The following is a 21,515-nucleotide window of genomic DNA, read 5'->3' as shown; positions in this document are numbered from 1 at the left end:
TTCAACTCTCCGCCGCTGAGGATTCCCCCAGCATGGGGTGGGAACAGGTTGCTCCCAGCAAGTGCACAGCTGATAGTCAGCTCTTCTGCTACACCTCTCCTTTTGCTTCCAACACAAGGGAGCTGTGGCCACAGCTTGGTTCTTCCCAGCTGGAGGATGGTTGTGGAGGACCACTGCCAGGGAAAAGAATTTAAAGCAGCCCCTACATAGCTCCAAATTTGGCTGAGGCTGGTGCAGAAACTGCCAGCATATCAAACCGCTGTAACCGACTCATGCTTCCCCCAGCACAAACCCATCCTTCTGCTGCAGTAAACTGGCACAACAGGGGATCTAGGTCGCTATTCCATCCAGTGTGGCTTGCCCATTTAGCTGGGAGTACTTCTTTACATGACACCACACTCTCCAGCAGTGGCCCCCACATCTGCATTGCTATTTTTAGCCTTGTAATATCTTGTTGTCTTCCCCATTGCCGTAGTCTTACCTCATGACAGCAAAGAGAGCTGCCAAAGCCTTCACCTGGTCTCGCAACTGCAGGGTGTCGCATCTGTCCGTAGTGAGAAGTGTGACCGCAGCCTGCTTTTCACAGCAGCCTGGGTCAGACCAGAAGTCCATCTAGCCCAATATCCTGTCTGCCACCATTGGGCAATGCCAGGTGCCCCACATGGGGATGACCAATACAGGAAATAATCACGTGATTCAACTCCCCTGCTGCCCATTCCTTGCTCTGGCGCTAAAGGCTAGGGATCAATCCTCCATGCATTATTTAGTTCTTCTTTAAACCCAGTCAAAACCTTGGCCTTCCCAACATCCCCTGGAAGACAATTCCACAGGTTGACTCTGGGTTGTGTGAAGAAATCCTTTTGTTTTAAACCTGCTGTCTACTAATTTCATTTGGTGACCCCCCCCCTACTTCTCATGTTTTGGGAAACAATAAATAATTTTCCTTATTTACTTTCTCCACGTCAGTCGTGACCTTCTAGCTCTCATCATAGAATTCTAGGACTGCAAGGGACCTCAGGTGGTCATCTAGTCCAGCCCCCCACTTCAAGCAGGATCAACCCCCACTAAGTCATCCCAGCCAAGACCTTGTCAAGCTGGGACTTAAAAACCTCGAGGGATGGAGGTTATCTTATCATATAGCCCCCTTAGTCATATCTTTTCCAAGCTAAAAAGCTCCAGTCTTATTAAACTCTCCTCATACGGCAGCCGCTCCATATCCCTACTTATTTTTGTTGCCCTTTTCTGAACCTTTTCCAATGCCAATATATCTTCTTTCAGGTGAGGTGACCACAGCTGTATGTAGTATTCAAAATGCAAGCCTACCCTTGATTTGTATAGAGGCAATAGGATATTTTCTGTCACATTATGTGTCCTTTTCTTCATGATTCCAATACTTGGATAGCTTTTCTGACTGCCACTGCACCTTGAGTGGAGAAATAACCATAGTGACCCCAAGAGGTCTTGATAGATAATAGCTCATTTTTAGACTTGAGTCTTTGGCGAGGGACCTTGCGGAGGGCTTTCTGGAAGTCTAAGTACATTATGTCCACTGGATCCCCCATATCTGCATGGTTGTTGCCCCCACCCAAAGAATTCTAGCAGACTGGTGAGGTGGGTTTCTCTTTTTGGAAACCCTGTGGACTCTTCCCCACATATGACGTTCATCTATGCTTCTAACATTTCTGTTCATATGAGTTCCTTCAAAATTCTTGTGTGAATGCCCTCTAGTCCTGCTGACTTATTACAATTTAGTTTATCAGTTTGTTACACATATAATGCCCATTCTGTACATGTCCCTCTAAGCATAGACAGCTTTAGTGAATGTCTATCCCACACCCTTGCTACACTGGAGCTGCAAGGGCCGGGAAGTTCTGTCCTCACGTACAAGCTGGAGGTAAGAGTGAAATGCTTGCTGGGAGTTTCCAAACTTTCATACTATCAAGGTAGAAGAATTATTCTGTGGAATGAGAGTGTCTGAGGTGGGAAGAACTCCATAGTTACACCAGGCTTAGCTGCTGCTTAACAAAGCTTTTGTTTACTAATTGTCCTGAGAACACGGCAGTCTAACTATCTAGACAGCCAGATTCTCTTCTGGTGCACACTGGGCCAACCAAGCAGATCCAGATTGCAGTACACTCTCCTGCCCCATCTCCCACTGCCAGTTATGGAGCTCTGTCACACCCCAAAAACTACTCAGAGGCCCCAGTGAAACCACACACAGAGCGAGAACACCCCCATTAATGACTAGTCATTCCATCAGGTGACAGCCTTGTCTCCCTACCACCAAACCACGGATCACCAGCAGTTTCAAAAGTGCATGAAAGAAGCGTTAGCAAAGGCAAGATCATAAGGTCTGGAAAATCCTAAGCACTGGCAGGTGAGGAAGGTGGCCCCATCATTTATACCAGGCTGAGAGCCAAACTGGCTTGGAGACAACAGGCCCTATTCTTTGGATTGCACTAGAGCTGCTCCTGCTCTGGTCAGCTTGTGCCTGGCAACATTAGCAAACTTTGAGCACTCCCCAACAACAGACACCTGCTTCCTGGAAAGGAGACACTCCTCTCACAGGCTGTCCACCCTTCACATGTGGAATTGCCTTATTTTTCGAGTCATATCTTTGGCCTCATCCACCTCTGTACCCCTCCATGTAATTGTGTCCTCCATGCTGCTTTCCACAGAGCCTTTCCAAAGCAGCTTACGCCATCAAAATCCATCAAAGTCATATCCACTCATGTTACATCTTAGCGAGGAGAACAGGCCCAATTTACGAGCCCTTGGGAAAGCAGTAAAACAAAGTAAATGCTCAGAAACTGCCAACCCATGTGAAAAAGAGAGAGGCACTTCCTGCAAGAGAAAACTAATTGGAACCATTCCGTTGAGAGACAAAACTGTTTTTGTGTCACGGTGGTTGTTTACATAGGAACCTTGGACTTACCACCCCAGGTCAGGTTGTCTAGCCAGCACTCCTGGCTCCAGCAGCTTCCAGTAGCTGTTGTTTCAAAGTATTGCAAAACCAGCACTAACCCACATTACAGCTACTGGGTGTGGAAACGACTTCCTGAACATGGCCCACAATCAGCTCACACCCTACTACACTATTCCAAACCATAGCCCATGTCCAATTGCGGCTGTGCTGAGCCCTTGCTGGTGGGGGTTGCAAAGGAATGCCTTGTCATGGGACACTTACCCATCTCCCTGTTCCCATGCAGCGATTGCCTCTGGTCATTGGAGCACCAACAAATCCGACTATCAAGTCACAAACCACAGACACCAAGAAATTGAAGGATCAGACAAATCACATCCAACCCCTTTGTACTGGGATCGTTCATTGAAAACAAACGCATCATCTCCAGTACTGCTGTGTGGCAGAGGCAACAGCCTCCCTGGCGGAGCCCCAGGGGAGCAAATTGTCAGGCATCTGAGCAAATAGGGGCAAATCCAATCAAAGAGAAAGGGCTTGAGTCTCAGCTACTACAGCACAAGTGATTACTGCTGACTGTAATTCTGAATCTCTTGCCTTGGTGCTCACAAGACCCATCCGTCAGCTGAGCACATTATTACACCTCCTAATGGTAGGGGATGACCAGAACCTGTTTTTCCAGGGCCAACACAAGTTCAGATTCATTCTAGAGGACTGAATCAACACAGAGGAAGCGCTTTCTCGTTAATGCCGGGAGATTCCACATGAAGCAGTATTAGGGACCAGTGAAGCCAGCAGCTTGGCCCTCCTGTGCCATCTACTTGTGGAGGTCAGAAACCCTTGTATCAGGATTAGGCTTGGGCCAAGGAGAACATTCTCCCTACCAAGCTGTCTACATCAGGCCCAGCACTGTGGTGTTCAGTTGCCACTGACTGTGCACCCCAAGAGCTTGCAACTACAAGGGAGGAAGGCTCCTTCTCACCAACATTGGGCTTTGTTGTAAATGCCCCTCATGGTAGCCTAGGATCATGCAGTCCACTGCCTGGGTCTCCCTGCCTAGTGTGCTTGCAACTGCGTGCACTGGAAACTTTGCAGAAGGAGAATAACTCAGACAAGACCAAAGCCAGACTGGGAGGATAAGTGCACACGAGGGGTGGGGTAAGGGGAGGAATCAGACCAGACACAGCAGGGTTTTATACCCACCTGGTTGTGGCACTTAGCCCCTCTCTCTCACCTCAGGCAGGTGCAGAACAGCATTCTGCACCTGCAGCTTTGGGTTCTTAATCCTCTCCCAGAATAGCCACAGAAATACCATCCCCCAGAATGAAAGCCTGAGGATGTCCACATTTCCCTGGAACACGTGGGAAGCAGGTGTTCCAATTGCGTTTGTGGAGCATCCACCTTCCTCAGGATTGTTGTGGGGAAGGGTTGAGACTTACATGGAGTAGGTGCTGCCTCCCAGCTACCGCCTCATCTGCCTCTGAGCCTGACAAGGTCCACCCAGCAGCACTGTGTTCCTATTCAGAAGCTGTCTGGAATCAGGCAGACTGGGTGCAGCAGGTCTTCTACAGGCTGCCAGAAAGTGATTGGCAGAGGAGTGTACAGCGGCTGGCATTCACCTCTGCAGCTTCCTGAGAAGCTGACTCTCATGACGGTACTTCCCAGCTGCCATGGAGGTGTCTTGTCCCTCTGGACTCCACCTGCATGACTCACAGGTATTCCCCTCTGCTCAGTTAGCAAAGAACACCAGACCGAACCAGGTAGTTTTGTCCTACTTACTTGCTCAGTATTTGGAGAGGAAAAGCACTGAGGCTGGCTGGTGTTCAGCATTGGAGCCTTTCCACTGCAGTGTGAGGAGGCATGTCTGAGGGAGTTTGCTTTATGGCAGCTGCACACCAAGCGTGCAGCCTCAAGAACACGGGAAACCCCAATGAAGGCCACAGCCGGAAAGGGAACAATGACGCCATCAACGGGCGGAGGCCTGGCCGCTGTCTGTGCCACACAGGAACGTTCCCTTCTCCTCCTCCTGGCTGCATAGTCTTGTCCTTTTCCCTACGCTCCCACAGCCTCTGCTCAGTACACCAGCAGGGGATAACTTCAGAGATGGACTGACCTACGCTTCAGCCCAAACAGAGGCTGCCCCAGAAGCAGGTCAGACTCTGTTTTGCCCCTTCGGTCTCCCTCTTATAAGGTTTCCAATTCCCTTCCTGGCACCTGTTCTCGTACAGCCCAAGAGATGCAATCAGGAACACCTACAGAGTGAAAAAGCTGGGAGACTGGCACTGCAGCAGGTTGGTTGCTACCCCCCAGGGAGACCTGCTTTGGCATAGGGTTGTGTACGAAAACCCTCCTCTGGAGTTTAAGCAAGCATGCAGCTGACTGCGTTCAGAACCAGTGCACCGTTGCTGAATCAGGGTTTAGGTCTTCACTGACCCATTGCTGCCCTTAGGCAAAGCTCAGACCAAGTACTGCCCTCATCTGCAGGGTCCAGTCCCAGCTGTAAAGTCAATGCAGCTACAGTCACTCTGCACATATCCACCTGTTGGACAGGAACTGCCATGAGCAGATCCTGAAGGATGCACTTTGCTTTAATGCGGTACTGCATCCTTTACCCGCTGGGGCTGGCTGTGTGCAATAATTTAACAGGAAGATATAATAGTTTTATGAACAGGGTGCATGACTTGAGCAGGAAGTGAAGTTAGTATATGCAGATGTAGCACTTGGCTGTGTGACTCCATTGATGTTGCTTAGTAGGGGGTGCTGGAGAAAGCAGTCTAGTGGATCTACAAAAGCAAACTTCAGAGAAACCACTTAGGGGTAATAAGAGAGAGGGAGCCGTGCTAGTCTATATACTATCAAAACAAAAAAGCAGTGAAGTAGCACTTCAAAGACTAACCAAATAATTTATCAGGTGAGCTTTCGTGGGACAGACCCTCTTCTTCAGACGGTAGCCATGGTAAGTACCAGGCAACAGGAAGAACTATTTCCTTGGAGGCCTTTATATCCAAAGAGGTGGAAAACTTTGCTTTGCCAGGAGGGGGAGGGAGAAATGGCTTGCCTTAAGGGAATGAATGACAGTCAGACTTCTAGAAAGCCTGAAGGGGTGTGTGTGCGCCAAGTGGCTACAGGCAGCTTAGACCCAAGATCCCCCTCTGCAAAATTGAGATGCCTGCCTGAGATCAGGAGGGCAGTTAGCCCAGTAACTCGCACACACCCTAAATACCATGCAGGACTGTTCTTCCAACATCTCAACGAGTCACCTGCAGGGAAGCAACCACTCCCACATACACATAGTACCACCCCCCCACACACACACAAACCCCCATTTTTATCCCTTCTGCTCCTAACATTACCCCACCACAAGGCACCATATGCTTCTCTCCCTCCTAGCCTTTAATGGAGGCTTTTCCAGTGATTCCCTCAGCAACTGGCTCCTGTTTTCCTCATGAGGTCCAACCCCTATTCTTTCTAACCTCCAGGGTACAGTTTAATGTCCTTCCAGGACTTCCCACCAGCTCCAGCAGAAGCCCCTGAAGGCAAGTCACATGCAAACATGACAAAATGTTCTCAAACTTGCAGGTTGCAACATAACCAAAGAGGACAGTGGTTTAGCAAGATGGTGCTGATGGACAAGAAGTTTAAATAAGGGACTTCCTAAATCAATGGTAGGCAGACTGGGTGACGAATGCAATTTATGGACCACTCTCCTCACAAGGTCCGATAGCTTGAAAAGAAATTTAAAGCAAAAAGTCTGAACACCTCACCTGATGCCTCATTAAAACAAACACACACCCAGCCACAGAAAGCAGCCAATGTACAAGTGCTGCAGATGGACAATTTACTCTTTCCAAAACACAGTATGAGTGAGGGACTCGCCCTTCTTAACCAACTCGGTAAAGGAACCAGCACCAGATGGTTGATGAAAAGGCACATGTTCAAAGGCTCTGGGGCAACAGTTAAAATCCCTGCAAACTTTAGTTACGGAATTATGAGGATGTCTTCCCGACTATGCACAAAGTTAGCTCTCTGCATACTGAGGGAGCACTAGTACAAGCGAATAAACAACATGTGCTCGCAAGATTGTACAGGTTATTTGAAGGTTTTAGATGGAAGTTCTGAGCCAGATGATTGAGTTACTTAATGGTCCCCAAATCTCTGCATCTCAACAGGGTATCCATGCAAACTCAAATGACAACACGAACAGAATTCTGGATCCCAACCCCATGCCACTGCCTTCACAGCTGATTAAAATGCTCTCAGTAACTTCTGCTTGTAGAGCATCCTAACATATCAAACAAAGTGGTAGCTTCTCCATCTCCTGATGCCTTCAAATCAAGCCCAGATGCTTTTCTAGAAGTGCTTCAGCCAACCACAAAACATATGCTTTAGTCAGAAATGTGGGCAAATTTTAGCAGCCTGAGACATACAGGAGACAACCTTACGTGTAATGATCCCTTAAAGCCTGAAGTTTTAGGAATCAATGTGAAATCTCCAACCAGCTGTTTGGAAGTGTGCAAATTCACCTGTGTTCCATTACTGTAGTGTGAGCTTCTTTCCAAGGCATTACCGATAGTGCAGGTTAAATACAAAAGCAATCACGTGTCTGGGGGACACTCGACCCTCCCAGCAGAGTACACGTGTAAATGGAGATTGCTTTACAGTGTGTGCCACCCCATGGATGAAGAGGGGTTTTTGCTGTAGGCTGTATTGGAGCTACCCCAAGTCTGCTCTAAAACCCTCATTTTCCAGGAAACACCCAGATTGAGACACACCAGAAAATCTGCTGTGGAATCTGCCTTTGGTTGGGACCATCACTTGGAGCTAAGTCATGAACTACACTCATTTCAAGACAACAGGATTCCATCCCACACCCTCACAGCCTCCTGATTGTTCTGGTGTGTTGATTTCTTCCAAAGAGTTTGTATCAAAGAGCACGTGCCTTCTGACTGTTGTTCCACTAGGGGTGTGTATAGAAGTGACTATTCCCCAGACTCACACAGCTGCATTCTTGCTTTTTCACTGAAATGCCAAGTATAAGGCCCCCCACCAACTGAATTAGCCCTGGGGAGATGCAACAGCAACTGTAGCAGAGTAAGTCAGAGCCTCAGAGCAAACCTGGCATTGATCATGTGTGACCCAATGCCAAATTTAGGTAGGCTACTCTCTGCTCTTCTCTGTATCCAGACTCAGTCATGCTGGCTATTTCCCCCTCTGTGTTGCACTGTTCAGGCTTCACAAACTTCAGAGCAACAGGCATCACCAACAAGTTTGGCCGTGTTGCAAATGTGCCACTTCTAGGTGCTGAGAGATAGATGAGATTCAATGGACTGCATCTTGAGGACCCTGCAGTAGAGTACAAACTCCAAAGTGGCCTCCTGGAGAGCAATAGCCCACCCAGGACGTTTTCTTGGATCTGATGGATTTGTATTCATTTCATCTTGATTATTCTACTCTACTGTGAAGTCAAGTGTTAGCCCTGGTTTGCAGATCAAGACTGGCATAGCCATGGCCTTGTGGAACAGCCTCTTACGTTTCCATTCCAACATCCATGCTATTTGGCAGGGTCTCTCTAGACCTACCTCCCTGAACAAGACAAGGACCTTAAACCATCCCTTAGTACAAACTGGAGCAAAGCCCTTACCAGCAACTCAAGTCTGACTCTGCCTCAAATTGTGGAGCAGAGAAGCCCACTGGTGAACAAAAGGCTAAATGGCATGGTTTGGAGTGCTGCTATAAAAGGATACATGGTGCCAATAGTCTGAAGTCACCATTCATCTGCCGTAACAGGCTGATCTAAACCAGATTTGGTGGCTGTTAGTGGCAAGGAAAAAGTTACTGCCAAGCTGGAGTTCAGACGCCAGCCCTAGCTCCCTTAGAGATGTAGCTTGTATTTTTCTAATAAGGAAGCACTAAGAATTACAGAGGGATTCCCCGCCCCTCCCAATGTAAGCCACCCAGAAGTTTCCGAGTACTACTACAATGCACAGAAGAAACATTAGATACTGAACACTTCTTCAGTACTAGGGCATGTTATCAAAACATTTCACCACCTGTACACCCAGTGTTTAGATATGAAATGCCCAATCCCACACCTGGCCAAAGTCATGTCAACGAAGGGCTGGGGAAGCCCCACCTAACTGCTGCAATGCCACGCCTGACAAGGAAGGCTGTTTGTGCTTTTTGCTCATGCTGCTTTGCTGTCCTTGAAGACGTTTTACCTGGTGGTCTTCCACCTTCAGACAAGTTCAGCAGTGGTACATTCTCCCCTTCATCGCCTATTAAAGAATCATCCCAATTTGCACTATTCCAACTTACCCTTTCTGTTACTGTTCCTTAACCTTTGCTGTGCTAGGAAAACCACCTGCACCCACTGAGTCATTTGTAGCAGGTGAAGCGATCAGCCACACAAGACAGCGGCTCTGGGTGGTGGACATCAGCCTGCAGCTCATCTTCAATTGGGAAAGCACATTTCATGACAACATGCAAAGTTATAGGACAGCCTATCAAAACAAAGCAGCCAACGCAAGCAAACTTCAGTTGTAGTTACCCAAAGGAGATGGTGCTGTACTGCAAACTGAAATCCTGGTGTCCCCTGCATTTCATCAACAGGGAAGCTAAAAGGTGCTTCCACTTAAACCCAGACTATTTGCCATTTTCCAACCACTTTGCCCCCCCTCCCCCCCCGCCGCTGAAAGTGGCATCACCTGCTGGGGCGGTCCTATTTAATGTAACCATTTGAGACAGGAAGTGGACACCACGATCACTGGAAAAGGATGGCCCACAAGCAGTGGCCCTCTCCTGAACTGAATTTACCATACTCCAAGGAAGAAGCAGTCAAAAAGTACTGTGAGTTCACTTTGATACAAGGCTTTCAAGGAACATGGTTTCTTTTCCTATATCTCTTCCAATGAGATGACCACCAACTGGTTTGCAATCATTCCAGGCACTCTCCAAGACTTACCATGGTTAGTTCAGCAGATGAGCACCTCACCTTTTAGAACAACTTGCAGTGTTTCAAGGACTTGAGTTTGATTTTTCTCCTGTCAAGCACCTAAAATTCTACAATTTCAGCCCAACAATAGGGAAGCCAAACAAGGACCTGTGCACTTTGTGCTGCCAGTTAGGAAAGTTTTTATGCTAAGTGGAAACTGTCTGGTTTTGAGAACTGAATATGATATGGTTGTTTGACTAGGTGGCCTCTGCTGAGAGTTCATGAAGTCAGAGTAATTACTGTACTAAAAGAAAAATCAAGAGTCCATGTTATATTCTTAAATATGGTTTAATACTCTTCTCCATTTCTGTACATCACAACACCAAGATATCACTGCTTGGGATCTCTCTGCAGAGGTTATATAGTATGCGAAGGCTAGGATGTCTCACCCACCTTGTAATGTGTTTGCATGTGTAAGTGTAATACATATCAGTATATATTGATATACACATCAATATATAATGCAATATATATCACTGAAGAGAACACATTGATTAAAGAAATACAAAAAATTTGGCATCATTTCCAAACTTAAATAGTAAAAATAAAAACTACAAAAAGGAGCTGCATACCCTAAATGTATCATGTGAAACAACAAGCAGTATATTCAAAAATGTAAATTTACATCCAATTTTTCTGGTCTTGTCATGTCACATTAGACCCATTTACAATGGCAAAATCCAAACATACTGCTTCAAAGACCGCAAACTCACTGGCGCTTGGGTTATGTGCAAATTTATAGCAGACCCAACCGCAAAAAACTTTCATAGGAGACTCCAGCTTTGATGGGAACATCCGTTGTAGACAAAGGCAAACACGGGCTGTTTGCTGGGTTACATAACAGCGGTACAAGTTATATTGCTCACAGACAAAGTCATTTTGGACCTCTTGGAGTACAGTGTGACAGTCAGAAGCTTTGTTTTAAGACAAACACACCCCACCATTCAAGTGAAACAGGATTATTGGAACGATATGCAAGTATGCCACTTGGGAACCAGAAGCTGCTTCCAGCCAACACACCAAGAGTGACTGAGGAAGAATCAGTGAAGGACAGCAGATAGGCACTAAAATGTCAGTGTACCCATTGGAAAACCCACTATCACAAAGGTCAGCTGTGTGCATTGTGTCTCATGCCAATGCTGACTTTGGCTCTAAGGAAATGTTTTTGCATTCTATTAACAGGCATTACAAAGATATAGCTTGAGAGTCTGGGTAGAATCAGAAGTCTGAACCCACTTGTAAGAATAGACTAGACTTCAGTCTCAGATGTACATGACCGCCTGCTGATCCATTATGAAGTCCTTGGTGCTGGGGAGCTGGATTTTCCCAATGGAGTACATTAGTGTTCAGAAGTAGCATCAAGTTTTCCAAATCCACCAGTGCCAAGGGGTTTAATCATAGTCACATCTGGTTAGTTGCTCCTGTGAAATACCTGCTTCCATTTAAAGCATTTATGGGTTTAACAATCAAATCACATAATCAAGGAAATTTTATGCAGTCCTAAAGCAAAAAAAAAAAAAAAAAGTCTTACCAAGAAACAGACCCAGCCATACAAAAGGGTTCCCACCTTACTTCCTTTACATCATGTGTTCATTTCTGTCAAGCCTGAAAAAAGCGAAGGCCATACTACACAGTTGAAGCCTGCTAAGACTCTGGCAGCATTTCCATTGCAATCAGTGAAGTGTGCTTCCTAATTTGTACAAATAGCGCTTTTGCAAAATGGATTACAGTAAGAGTTTGGCTTGTCAAAGCAGCTCTCCAAGCTATCAGTATTTGCCAGCCACACCTTGTCAGCTGGCACTCAGAGTGCCTTTTCTCTTATGCTTCCAACATTCAATAGAGAGAGACAGTGGCTCCAATATCTTACTACGCTTCTGCAGTCTAAGCTGAGAATGCCATGTAAATGGGTCATGTCACTGCAAAATGCAGTAATTGATTTTCTCCAATCAAAATAAAACAAACCAGTATGATCTTACTTCTATTAATTTTTGAAGGAAGAAGGTTTACAGCAGTTAATGTATCATGACGGTTAAAAAAATCATTTTCATAAAATACAAGAGCAACCAATTTCACCAATTGAGTAAGAGTAAAAACTGGGATTCTTTTAAATTAGTCCAAAGTGGCATATAGGAACTTAGTAGTTTGCTGCTGTACTGACACTATGACAAAATCAAAGTGTAGGGTTTTGTTTTTTTAAATCCAATGCTTATGGATCAAGTTCTGGAAATGTTCCAATTCTAAGGCAGGGATCTGTTTGTTTTCCACCATTTGCTCCTTGGGTTGGATGCTGGAGGGGTGAGGCACGTTTTGCCGGACCCAGGTCGACTACCTAGTAGTCATCAAGATCAAAAAATTCATCATCTCCTCCTTGGTATTCCATTCCCTGGAAATCCACTCGGTACCGCAAGATACCTAGTAAGAACAAAACAAGACACCTTTTAGCTTCTAAGTTGTGTGTGCTAGCAAGGGATTAGTACAAAATATATCTTAGAATGTACTGTGAACCTATTTGACCTGTGTGCTAGTCAGGGATTTCTGGATCACAGCATCCTAAAACTTGACTTCCATCCTGAAGGAGGGAGGCCATGATTTTTCGATCTGTATGGAATCCCCCATGGAAGGTAGCTATGCAGAATTAAGATGCTATAGAACAGTGGTAGACAACAGGCTGACCATGTGCCAAATCCAGGCTCCTGGATGGCTTTGAATGGACCGTGAAACTTTTATTTACTGATTATTATTGCAGTGTGAAAAATATTTCTCTGGAGTCTGGACCCTAACCAAGTAAGGACCTTGGCAAAAAATAATGGCCTACCCCTGCTATCGAAATTTTAAATTTTTTTCTCCAAATATTTCATGTGTTTCCAAGTCACTAGACTTCAGGAACAGAACGCTTGGTCCACAGAAGCAGTAGAGCAGTCTGACCTTCATTCTGAGTAATGGTAGAGACCAGTAACTGACAGACATTGGGCGAGTCAGCAGGCAGTGTGAAGTGACTTGGAAGTCCCAAGCTGGGCCGAGAGCTGTCCAACCCCACTCCACTCAGCACTTCCCAAAGCACCAATGATTGCACTGATCTCCCCCACCCAACACCCGGATTTGGCTGAGGCAGAGTACACGGTGCAGTGAGCCATTCTGCAGCTCAGGACTGGGCACATGCTGCCAAGTTGAACCAGTACAGCTAAAGCAGTATAACCCCCAGACTGGGATGCAGTTATCTTGCAGAGCCTTATTCCCATAAAAAGGGGGAAGAGGCTATATCGGTTTAAGAAACCTCTGTACTGGCATACTGGGTCCATGAGGTGTGGTGCCTAGGTGTGCCTAGCTATAAAAGAAATCACCCTGGACAGTGACCGCAGTATGAAATTGTTTAAATTAGGCCTTCACCTACGAGTCACCCTTTCGCCCTGAATTCATCTCCACCCAGTGAGGGCCTCAGTAAAATAGATGACTCTGGGGAGCATGAGCAGAGTTCTATTTGACACCGAGTAGCTCCCTCCTCACACTGGTCTGAAGGCCCTGACCTCTACCAATGCTTGCGTAATGAACCATCACCAGGAAGTCTATCCTGCCTGGAATGTAGGTGGACGCTAGCAAATTCATGGCCATGAAACACACATCATGGACCATGAAATCTGGCCTCCCCGTTAAATCTGGTTTTGTGTGTGCTTCTACCCTGTACTATACACATTTCACAGAGGAGACCAGCATTTCTCAAGCTAGGGTCCTGACCTAACAAAGAGCTATAGGGGTGTTGCAAGATTTTAGAGGGCTGTGCTGTCGCCACGCTTACCTCTGGGCTGTCTTCAGAACTGAGCAGGAACTGCTGGCTGGGTACCCAGCTCTGAAGGCAGTGCCCTGCCAGCAGCAGTAAGGGTGGCACTACCACACTACGCCACCCTTACTGCTGCCTTTGGGATTGGGTTGTTGGAGAGTGGTGGCTGCTTACTGAGTGCCCACATCTGCAGGTAACTACGCAGAAGGGTAGCAGTTCCACTGCGTTCCCTGCAAAAATCTTGCAACTGCCCAACACTGGAATTGTCAGGGTCCTGATGCAAAACTCAGATTTCCGATTTAACTATGGCAAATTATGAAATTTAAGGTTTTTCAATTCCCATCACCAAAACAGGCTGAAATTGGGAGGGCCTTAAGCACGGCAGTGAGTGGGCAATAAAATGCCATCAGGGAGATAAGTATTTAAATCCAGCAGGCTTTTAAGAGTTCCTGGATTCCTACAACACTCCCAATTTACCCAGAGGGAGAACCTGCCTCCTTTACATAGGGGTGGAGCACTAGGAAGATGGACAGGTGACAGATTTTTCAAAGGAAGGGGCAGATACCAAATGCAGGCGTACCCTAGAAAAAACCTTGCCATTGGCTCAGACACCTCCCTTCCCATTCATGAAGGCCTAAGATTCTCATTCAACTACAGCAACTGCTTAGAATGATGGGGCAGTAACGTCATTTTAGTTGTCTTCATGAAATTTTGCAGTGCGATACCTGGTGAGCCAGCATCATGTGCCTGGCCACCTCTCCACTGAGAGCCACAGTGCACTCTGTGGCTCACCAGCTGTTACCGGGCCACAGCTTGAGTCTCACTGCTAGATGCTGTCGGAAACGCAAAGTTGGGGCCTTCACTCCATAGAGAATTGAAGACACACACTGAGCAGAGAGAAACATGACATGATGGGAATGGAACCTCTGCTCTTCTGGTGTCAGAACTAGATTAACAGCAAGTCATACAGAACCACTTTTCCCCTCTTGCAATTTACCTCCAATTCCTCCAAATCCTTTCACAAATTGGGATCCTTCCTGGGACTTGTCTGTAACTATTTCCAACGTTGCTCCAAATTTCTTGTAGTTGTTAGCAAACCATTCCAGAAGGGGCATGCTTTCTATCAGTTCGTGTTCCTGGCCAGTCTACAGGCAAAGAAAAAAGTAAGGCCTGCCCTACACTCAAATGTTCAGACAATAGCCATGTTCCCCCTCTCCCCACAAAAAAAAAAAAATGCTGCAGCTATATCTAAGTTGTGGCGCAGACTCAGCTGCATCAACAGAAGTGCATTTCCATCATCCTAGCCGCTATCACTCAAGGAGACATTCCTACCGCGACAGAACCCCCCCACATGGCTCAAGGATGAGTCTACATTATGGATGCAACAAGCTGCATAGCCACTGAGCTGTAGCGGTTTCTTCAGCTGCAGGTATTGCATCATCTACTGAAGGATTACTTTATCCCTAATTCGTATTTGCTTTGCGAGACCAAAGAGTATTTATGAACCCCAACCCTGCTGGTGCTATAGTTTTGCCCCCAGACCCCAGGTTTCTAGCTCTGTAGTTGCAGTTGTTTAAGCCTGTGGCTGATGGGCCTCCATGCACGTCCACAGCACAGGCCCGAAGAGATGCTCTGGTGTGGGGCATGAGTGAGAACTCAGACAGGAGAAGTTCATGAAGGTCTTGCCAATGTTTAGTTTCCATACTCAGGCGTGAGTGCGCGGTAAGGAATCTGAGGCAACGGGATGAACACACCCATCTTCAGCCATGGCCTCTTGTGCAATCTGACCGTATTTTAACCAGACCCTCTCACAAACCTCCCATGAACTCTCTTCATTTTGAGCGACCTAGGAGAGCACTAAGGCAGAGGGCTCAGGGGCTTGACAGGATGGGAGGTATCATATGTCTACTGACTACACTAGCTACATGGTCAAACTACTGCAAGTCAGTGTCTTTTCAGGACTGCCTTCTCTAATGGAAAAGGGTCCTGCCAGACAGTCACAGCAAGCAGAGGAAAGCGGGAAGTAATCTGGAAGAGCACTGAACGTCATCAAATTCAAGATGGGCAGGCCTGCCCACGCAGTGGTGGGCAATTGTCCACCAAATCCTTGTGTATCTAGGAGCAGTTTCGCCATTGCCCTGCATCTTGTGCAGTCACTTAGGCCAGTGCAAATACCATTCAATTAGAACGGCGATGTTTCACACCCACTTTGCACTCATGTAAACTGTGGCACCAGGTGTGGGGCAGTGAGGAATGGACCAAAAGAGTAAACACTCAAGTAGAGAGCCAGGTTCAGCTGTGCTCATCCAGTCCTTTTTACTTCATTTTTCAAGCTCATATAACCTGAGAGTGTAGACTGAGCACAGCCAGGAAATCAGTTCAGAAGACACCCAAGGTCAGAATCTGGAGTAAAATTCAAAGCGAACAGGGAAGACTCAGAGCAGCCCATCAAATGGAGACTTTGTAAAGATGCCAGAGAGCATAACTTGGTGAGATATCCTTGCATTAGCTAAGTGTAGCACCCTAAGCGTAGTTGAGAGTTGAAGCCATGCACCCCTTCAGCACAATCATCCTTTGAGCATACTCCAAGGCAGGAGCTGAAATACCTCTTTGTCTGTGAAGTGGGATTTATCTTTCTCTTGTTCTGGTGTCAAATAAAGAATCTTCTCCTCTGAGAGAGAGTGAGGGAGAGAAACAATGTTAGATTTGATGGAACTAGCAGCAGGCTAGAAATGCTGTAGCACACAACACAGGAGACTTAAAACATTTCTGAATCCCTTCCTTTCTGTTTGGGGACACACATGGAGCACGAGGCTGTACATGGAGGCAGTAAGCACATTAGGTGCAAGAAGTCCTTGGATGGGTAATGCCCTTACTGGGGCAGGAAAGGAATTTTGCATCTAACCAAATGCAGAATGGAGGAATGTGAACAGTGTTTGGGAGGGAGAGGGCAGAATGGGCTGGTGGCTAGTTGCTGCAGAGTCACGTCACTCTCCGTCTATTATGGAAGTGTAAATGAAGTCACAACACAGGGATTCACACTATTTCACACAGCTGTATATTCAAGGTGTGCTCAGCCAAGCCCTGTCCTAGCTCTGCAATACCACCCTCACCCCATCCCTGCTTGTTTTCAGCTTCTCCTCCCACATCATGCAAGCAAGGAGGTAACAAGCTAGTGACAGTCTCCAGGATTTCTGTGAGTAATTCTGTCACGTGAAGTTTTGAACACAGGCTTCAGTTTAACAGCAGCAGAGTTCTCTAAAGGAACACTGAACAGCTCATCCCTCCAGTGTCCTAGTCAACCTCTGAAGTGCAACATACCTTCTGTGCCTTGGCAATGGAGAACGTATCTCATTATATCCAGATTTTCATAAACTATCAGTATCTCTACTGCTCCCATTTCCAAAGCTTTCAGTGTATCTTCAACACCAAAGCAGTACTTCCCCGTGTCCTGGCTGATTTCATCGAAGTATCGGCCTGCATTTGGGAGACACCACCAAATCACTCGTGAACAGAGATCACGTTCCAGGACATTTTAATAAACCTAGTTTGAAGAAAAGCTACAGGGAAGTGTGACGTGACAATTCTATGCCTGGCTGTACAGAGCCGCTCGCTTGTCTGACAGGTAGAACCAACGATCCCATCACCAGCAAGATGTCACCCTGGAGCTCTTAGTTCAGACCTCTCAATGCCAGCTAGTCAGCTCTGCCAGGAACACAGTGATGTGAGATGGAAGCTAACCTTCAGTCTCAGCCAGGCTTTGAACTTTACCCTCCCTTCAGTGTAAGGCAGCTGTTACTGTCCCCCACAATGGGTCATAGCAAGTTTCCTCCTGGTGAAGAGTCTGCTCACTGGTGTGACCAGGGGATCATTTCGATTGGCGTTTTTAAAGAAAAGCAAAAACCCTAACTCTCATCTTCTCGGAGATCCAACAAGGAGTCCGGTGGCACCTTAGAGATGAACAGATTAGGGCATAAGCTTTTGGGGGTAAAACCCACTTATGCCCTAATAAATCTATTCATCTCTGTGGTACCACAAGAACTCTGTTTTTCAAGATACAGACTTCTCCCCTGAGATTTTCTGGGAAGTGAGAGAGATCAGAGGAGGCCTGAAACTAATGCTGGCCCTCAGGAAAGGATCAAGACTAAGGATGAAAGATCCCAAAGGAGGCAATCTGGTAGGATGGGGGAGTAGTCCCCCATGAGCTCCAGGGTATTTAAGAGTTCCCAAGCTACAGAGTCACAATATCGCACACCACCCTGCAACACTGTAATCAAGGTAGGTAACATGCAATCAGCCGTGTTTAGACAGAACACCCTTCCAGGCTGGAGAACTGAGGCACAGGAAACCTGTAGCAGGACCAGGAATAGAACCCAGGTCCCTAAAGTTGAAACCCAGTGTTGTCAACACCACACCACCAGCCCTCTCCACCACACAGGTTGACACATTTGGTTCTCTGAAACACAGCAACTGATAGCACTTCCATGTGTCGCAGTGGACTGGACCAGCAGTGTATGTCGCAAGAATCATAAGGCTGGAAGAGACCTCAAGAGGTCATTGAGTAGAACCTCCTGCTCAAAGCAGGACTGATCCCAACTAAACCAAGTAAGTCAAAGCCAGAGGCTGTGATGTTTCACTTCACATCATATGCAGTCAGCGGACATGTCAGAGGGTACTTCTGTGGCAGGACAGAAGAGTGGAGGATTTATTCTAAGCCGAAAGCAGTGTTTGAGGTCGTGCTACCCAACTTTCACTATGGGACTGAGCTAGCATACCAAACACAACAGCAGCACCAGGACAAATAGCAAACAGGGCCAGGTTGGATATTGGACTCATGAGCGGTGAGCTGTATAGATAGATCTATTCATACCTATTAGTTTCTTCTCTTGAATGAATTTCACATTGGAGAGGACCTCAGTGGACAACTCAATTGCTTGATTGAATCCATTTTCTCCACCATATGAGATATCAACTAGTTTCAACACTTTGGACTGCAACCGCTACACACAAAAACAGTGTTAGACAATCTATTGAGCCGCACTACTATACAATTACTTCTGAAACCCATTAGAGTAAAAGACTTCAGAAGCTCTGCCATGCAAGTGAAAGAAAACAGTGTTCTAAGCATAGCATGTGCTTATCTGCAACCTTCAGAGAGCAGCACCAAAATCAATGTTTAGAACAGTTTAATTATACAGAAACTTCTGCCTTTCATTTTGGAATGTAATGAATGAACATGAATTCTGCTCTTAGCAGGAAAAAGCACCACCACATCAGGTATATTTTACATTTTAACTGTATTTTGCACTATGATACTTCAGTTGGGTTCTCCCTGACCAGCATGCATCAGCCATGAGCCACTGCAACCACCAACACCATGAGGACATTAGCCTGTCCTTACACAGGCGGGCTGTACATTTCACTTAGCCCAGGAAGTTCACTTTAACTTACCTGATCAAACATATCAGACTGACTTAGTTCAGTTTTGAAGTCAGCTGATCCAGCTAAAACAAGACCAGCCACATTCACTTTATCACCGGAAATGAACAGTTGCACAGCCGTCTCCGCTACCTTCCTTACGTAGTTGTGTCGCTTTTCCATCCTCAACCGAGCAAAACGCAAGGCAGACTGACCTCCTCTACCTACAAGAGAGAGTGTGGGTGGGCTGTAGCCATTGTGAGGCCTATTGCCATCAAAACTGCTGGCACGTGCTTTTTTGTTTAATGAAGATACAGACTGCCACAGCTACGTCTGAGACTATCCACTTATCAGGTGACTTTCTACATGTTTCACACAAAAGTACATCACAAGAAAACACTGAAGAATGACGCATTAAGACCATTTGTAGGCATGTAAGTGAACTGCTTTCCCTGCACAGGCTCTTCCTGGAAACACGGGACTTACACCAGTGGAGCTCACTTTAGTACAAGACTGGACTATGCTGTACTAACTTAAGCCTTGCTTCATACTGATATGGTGCCTCTGCTCTCCTAGTCTGCACGGGTTTAGGTACGTTGGAACAAACTTCTTTAATGGAGATAGGACTGGGCAAGCTTAGGTGAAACAGATAATTAACCAAGCCTAGGCAATGGCTGGTTAAGTACCTAATTCACTAGTGTTTAGAGCAGGGATCCCCAACCTGTGTCTGGATCCAAACATGGGTCATCATTAGATTTTTCTAAGCGTCACCAGCTGGGTAGCTCTGAGCCTCTTTAAAGAGCCATTTGCAGCTGCCACCACTGACTCCTCCAGCTCTCAGTCTCTGCCCTGCCACACTGAAATGAAACTCAATTTAATTGGTTTAATGGCCAGCAAGAGGAATCTGACCATTAAACCAATTAAACTGAGTCCCATTTCAGTGCAGCAGGGCAGGGAACTGCCCATGCTGCAGGTCAGGGAAGGGAGTAGGAGGGCTACAAAGAGCCATGTGGAGGCAGTGACCCAGTGAAGGAGCAGCAGTTTAGAGCTGTGAGGAGTTTAAGCCTTGGGTGATGCGGGGGGAAGGGGGAAAGTCAAGATTTATAAAGAAGTTTTTCCCAGGGAAGAACCTCTCCCGCCTCACACCCCTGTTTTTGAACCACCTTAGGTCACAAAGTCTTACTGAATTGTCAAAATGAGTCACTGTCTTGTTGGGAACAGCTGATTTACAGACACAAGGAAGACATTTAACTTCAAATAACCTTGCTTACATCAGACACAGTGAATTGAACATTCAGAAGGCTAGTTTACTTAACTCAGTAATTAAATTAACCTTCTGTCATCTCACATTGCTTTGGGAGAACCTGGGGCCTCATCAGCTCCACTAGGATTTTTATGCAGGAAGTCAGTGCCTGAGGTGCACACACTTTCAGGGAAAGACTCAAAGGCACTTTCCACCACACATTAAAAGTTGTTGTGATTTTGCAAAAGTGATTTCTGAACACCCAAATCTGGGGTCAAATTTGACTAAAAAGTCATTGTCTGAGTCAGGTAGACTTTCCTGAATGTTGAATTACACACTGCCTCAACTTCATTAACTCGGCTTTAAAATCCTCTCTGCACCTCCACATTCCCTTTCTGCTGGAATCAGTTAAGATCTTCGTTTCTGCATTACCATGCTTCTTTGGGAGATCCACAGTGAACTTGTGCAGGACTTCTCTTGTGTTTCCTTGAAGAGTTCCAAAGAGTGCACCGCTACCATCTATTACGATAAAACCAAACTTGCTGTCATCAGACAGTAGCGCTGTCAGAGCCTGAAATGTAAATACAACATGGTTAGCAAGAAATGCTCCCAGCCAACATCAGCACTTTGGACTGTTTACTAGGTAGACCAGCAGTTCATTAATGGAGAACACCAGGCACAGTGCAGATCACTTGAAACAATGGCTTGGTGATCATGGATATATTTCTGAAGTAGTCAAGATGAAACTGAAAAATACCCAAGAAAAACACTCTTATTCTGTTACCTAGTACTACTGAGTGCTTTGCAAGGTGTTGGTGCTTTGAGTTAGAATTAACATTTCCCCATTTGCAGAGCCACTGATAAATTTTCATTGCTTAAAGGAACAGGGTTAGCAGGAGAAAATCTGGAGTTACCTCTGTGTGCCCAAATTAGCTTTCCAAATTAAATTCCTATTTTGCTTAAGGTGCGTGGAGAGGAAACTGAACTCATCTTCCTAATATTCCTGCCCGGGAGCAGGGAGGAGGGAAGGGAGGGAGATGGTGTTATGTCTGATTTAGTTCTCTAAGGGTAGTCTACACTACAGGGGAAGATCGGATTAAGATAGGCAGGTCCACCTACGTTAATTATGGCGCTGAAGTTGACATACCTTAAGTCTAGCTTCCGCGCA

The 21,515-nt window shown here is 46.2% G+C and overlaps 1 protein-coding gene across 1 annotated transcript in view; it reads right to left on the bottom strand.

Annotated features, from left to right (window-relative positions):
* Positions 1-10,180: 10,180 nt before the first annotated feature.
* Positions 10,181-21,515, bottom strand: part of ETF1 (eukaryotic translation termination factor 1) — a 36,331-nt gene continuing 24,996 nt past the window's right edge. Inside the window, exons 5-11 of the mRNA XM_075009690.1 lie at positions 20,780-20,918; positions 19,138-19,328; positions 18,557-18,686; positions 17,008-17,163; positions 16,293-16,357; positions 14,684-14,831; positions 10,181-12,323 (exon numbers count right to left, since the gene is read on the bottom strand). Coding sequence (XP_074865791.1) covers positions 12,241-12,323; positions 14,684-14,831; positions 16,293-16,357; positions 17,008-17,163; positions 18,557-18,686; positions 19,138-19,328; positions 20,780-20,918 — 912 coding nt within the window. The 3' untranslated portion in view covers positions 10,181-12,240. The remainder of the gene's footprint in view (positions 12,324-14,683; positions 14,832-16,292; positions 16,358-17,007; positions 17,164-18,556; positions 18,687-19,137; positions 19,329-20,779; positions 20,919-21,515) is intronic.

The sequence above is a fragment of the Carettochelys insculpta genome, chromosome 15 (genome assembly GCF_033958435.1).
Source record: "Carettochelys insculpta isolate YL-2023 chromosome 15, ASM3395843v1, whole genome shotgun sequence".
NCBI lineage: Eukaryota > Metazoa > Chordata > Testudines > Carettochelyidae > Carettochelys > Carettochelys insculpta.
The sequence above is the reverse complement of the archived record's forward strand: the minus strand, read 5'-3'. Positions and strand labels throughout refer to the sequence as shown.